The sequence below is a fragment of the Penaeus monodon genome, chromosome 19, assembly GCF_015228065.2.
Source record: "Penaeus monodon isolate SGIC_2016 chromosome 19, NSTDA_Pmon_1, whole genome shotgun sequence".
In the NCBI taxonomy this organism is placed as follows: Eukaryota; Metazoa; Arthropoda; class Malacostraca; order Decapoda; family Penaeidae; genus Penaeus; species Penaeus monodon.
The window spans coordinates 19,572,367-19,574,181 of record NC_051404.1 but is presented as its reverse complement, the minus strand read 5'-3'; the positions used below and the strand labels follow the sequence as shown (position 1 = coordinate 19,574,181).

General features: G+C 43.3%; 1 protein-coding gene across 3 annotated transcripts in view; it reads left to right on the top strand.

Moving 5' to 3' along the window:
- The window catches only part of LOC119585117, a 6,301-nt gene extending 4,486 nt beyond the window's left edge, over positions 1-1,815 (top strand). For 2 of the 3 annotated variants that reach the window (XM_037933749.1, XM_037933748.1), the window contains exons 3-4: positions 136-223; positions 668-1,815. In XM_037933749.1, the coding sequence (XP_037789677.1) occupies positions 136-223; positions 668-1,804 (1,225 nt within the window). In that variant the 3' untranslated portion in view covers positions 1,805-1,815. The remainder of the gene's footprint in view (positions 1-135; positions 224-667) is intronic. The other variant, XM_037933750.1, reaches the window with a different exon arrangement.

The following is a 1,815-nucleotide window of genomic DNA, read 5'->3' as shown; positions in this document are numbered from 1 at the left end:
TACATGGTTTTCTATATTAAATTTCACAAATTAGTGGATGAGAGTTTACATTATTTTTTAAAAATGTAAAACTTAACGAAAGAAGATAATCTACAGCAGAGAGAAAAATGTTTTTAAGATGACTGCCTTCTTCAGGAAAGTGCCTTTGTTGCGGCTGTGCTATGCTCAACGGGAGGGGGAATGGTGGCTCAGGGAGATGGCTCAAGAAATAATTGACTTCGAGGTATGCCTAGTGTTTCTCCTGCGTTTCAACACAAATCTATAACTAGATCTTTTCGTTGTTTGAATAGTTACCATAACCTTGTCAAGTTTTTCCTTTAATGTGGCATATATAATTCACTTCAAATGTTTGTGACATAATTTTATTTATGCACACTAAACTGTGAAAGTAGGAATTGCAGTAGGCCTATATACTTAGTTCGTTTTTATTTCGGAAATTAATATGTGTATGTGGTACATTTAGTAGGCATATGCACAGACAGCAGTTCAGTTGGCTTTAGAAGGAAATAGTGTTTATATTTCTAAAGTGTATACCGGAATTCATTACACTGTGAACCCAGTAATCTTTAAGGAATTATCCTTCGTTTCTCAGTGTAATAGGGGACTAGGTGTCCACTGTGATGAGTTTTTTTCTCCATATATCAGCAGTTATGTGGTTTCTTTCCAGATGATCCCAGATGTGACAATAGAAGACGCTCACCAGAAATGTCTAACATACCAGTACGATATCAAAACTGGTCCTTTGTGGTTTGCTAAACTCAGGCCAGACTCGCCTTCCATGGAGGGTATGCCGGAAATGGCTGGCTTTCCTTACAGAAGTACGGTCTTCCTGGGCCTCTACCACGGCATCACAGACGGATATTCCAACATGAAGATCTGTGGATTTCTAGTACAACTTCTCGAGGGTGTAATTGCACGTAATCCCATCAACGACGAAGAGGAACTAGGCATCTGTGTATCCGGGGAAAAAACACAACAGTTGGTAGACGAGCGGTTTGCAGCTGTAAAGGCTGATAGTGAGTATAAAGAAAAGATGATGGAGGAGTTTCAGGCCAGCCAGAAATCTTGCCTCCTTTCAAGCATAATACCTGAAGGTGCAGGAGAGAAAGAGCCCAAGACTCGCATGCTGCTACGGAACCTGGACACTGATACCAGCACCGCCTTCTTCAAGCGATGTCGCGAAGAAGGGGTTACTGTTAATTCAGCCTTCACTGCTCTTGGTAGCGTTGCCATGGTCGATTTCCTGGTGGAAGGAGGTATCAACCAAGACACTTACAGAATCAGCAGTAATCATGTGGTCAATGCCCGCAGGTATTGGGGAGGCGACACTTACGATTACCTGGGGTGTCACGCCCTGCCAACGAATCCTGTGACAATGGAAACACCACGCACTGTTGGGTCGAACTTCTGGGAGTATACAAGAGAGCTACATCGCCAGTTTCAAAAGACTTTGGAATCAAGCAAGGCCATACATATTGAGGCAATGAAACAAGTTTGCCGATCTGATAATCCGGACTCTGGTGCCCTTTCTAAACAGTCACAGTTTGACTTTTGTGTGACTAACATGGGGGACGTAACGGCGCTGGTGACGGAAGGTGGGGCTCATGTGCAGGCGACCCATGTCCTCAGGGTCACGGCCATTCACCCGGTCCCCAACTTCTGGGCTCATTTTCTGCATTCCTTCCGTGGCAGGCTTATCAATGCGTTAGCTTACAGCACTGAAAACATTAATGATGAGATGGCAGAGAATTACTGCAGCAAAGTTTTCCAGCATTTGCACGATGTAATTGATATTAAAAAGTAATTGCAACTCCT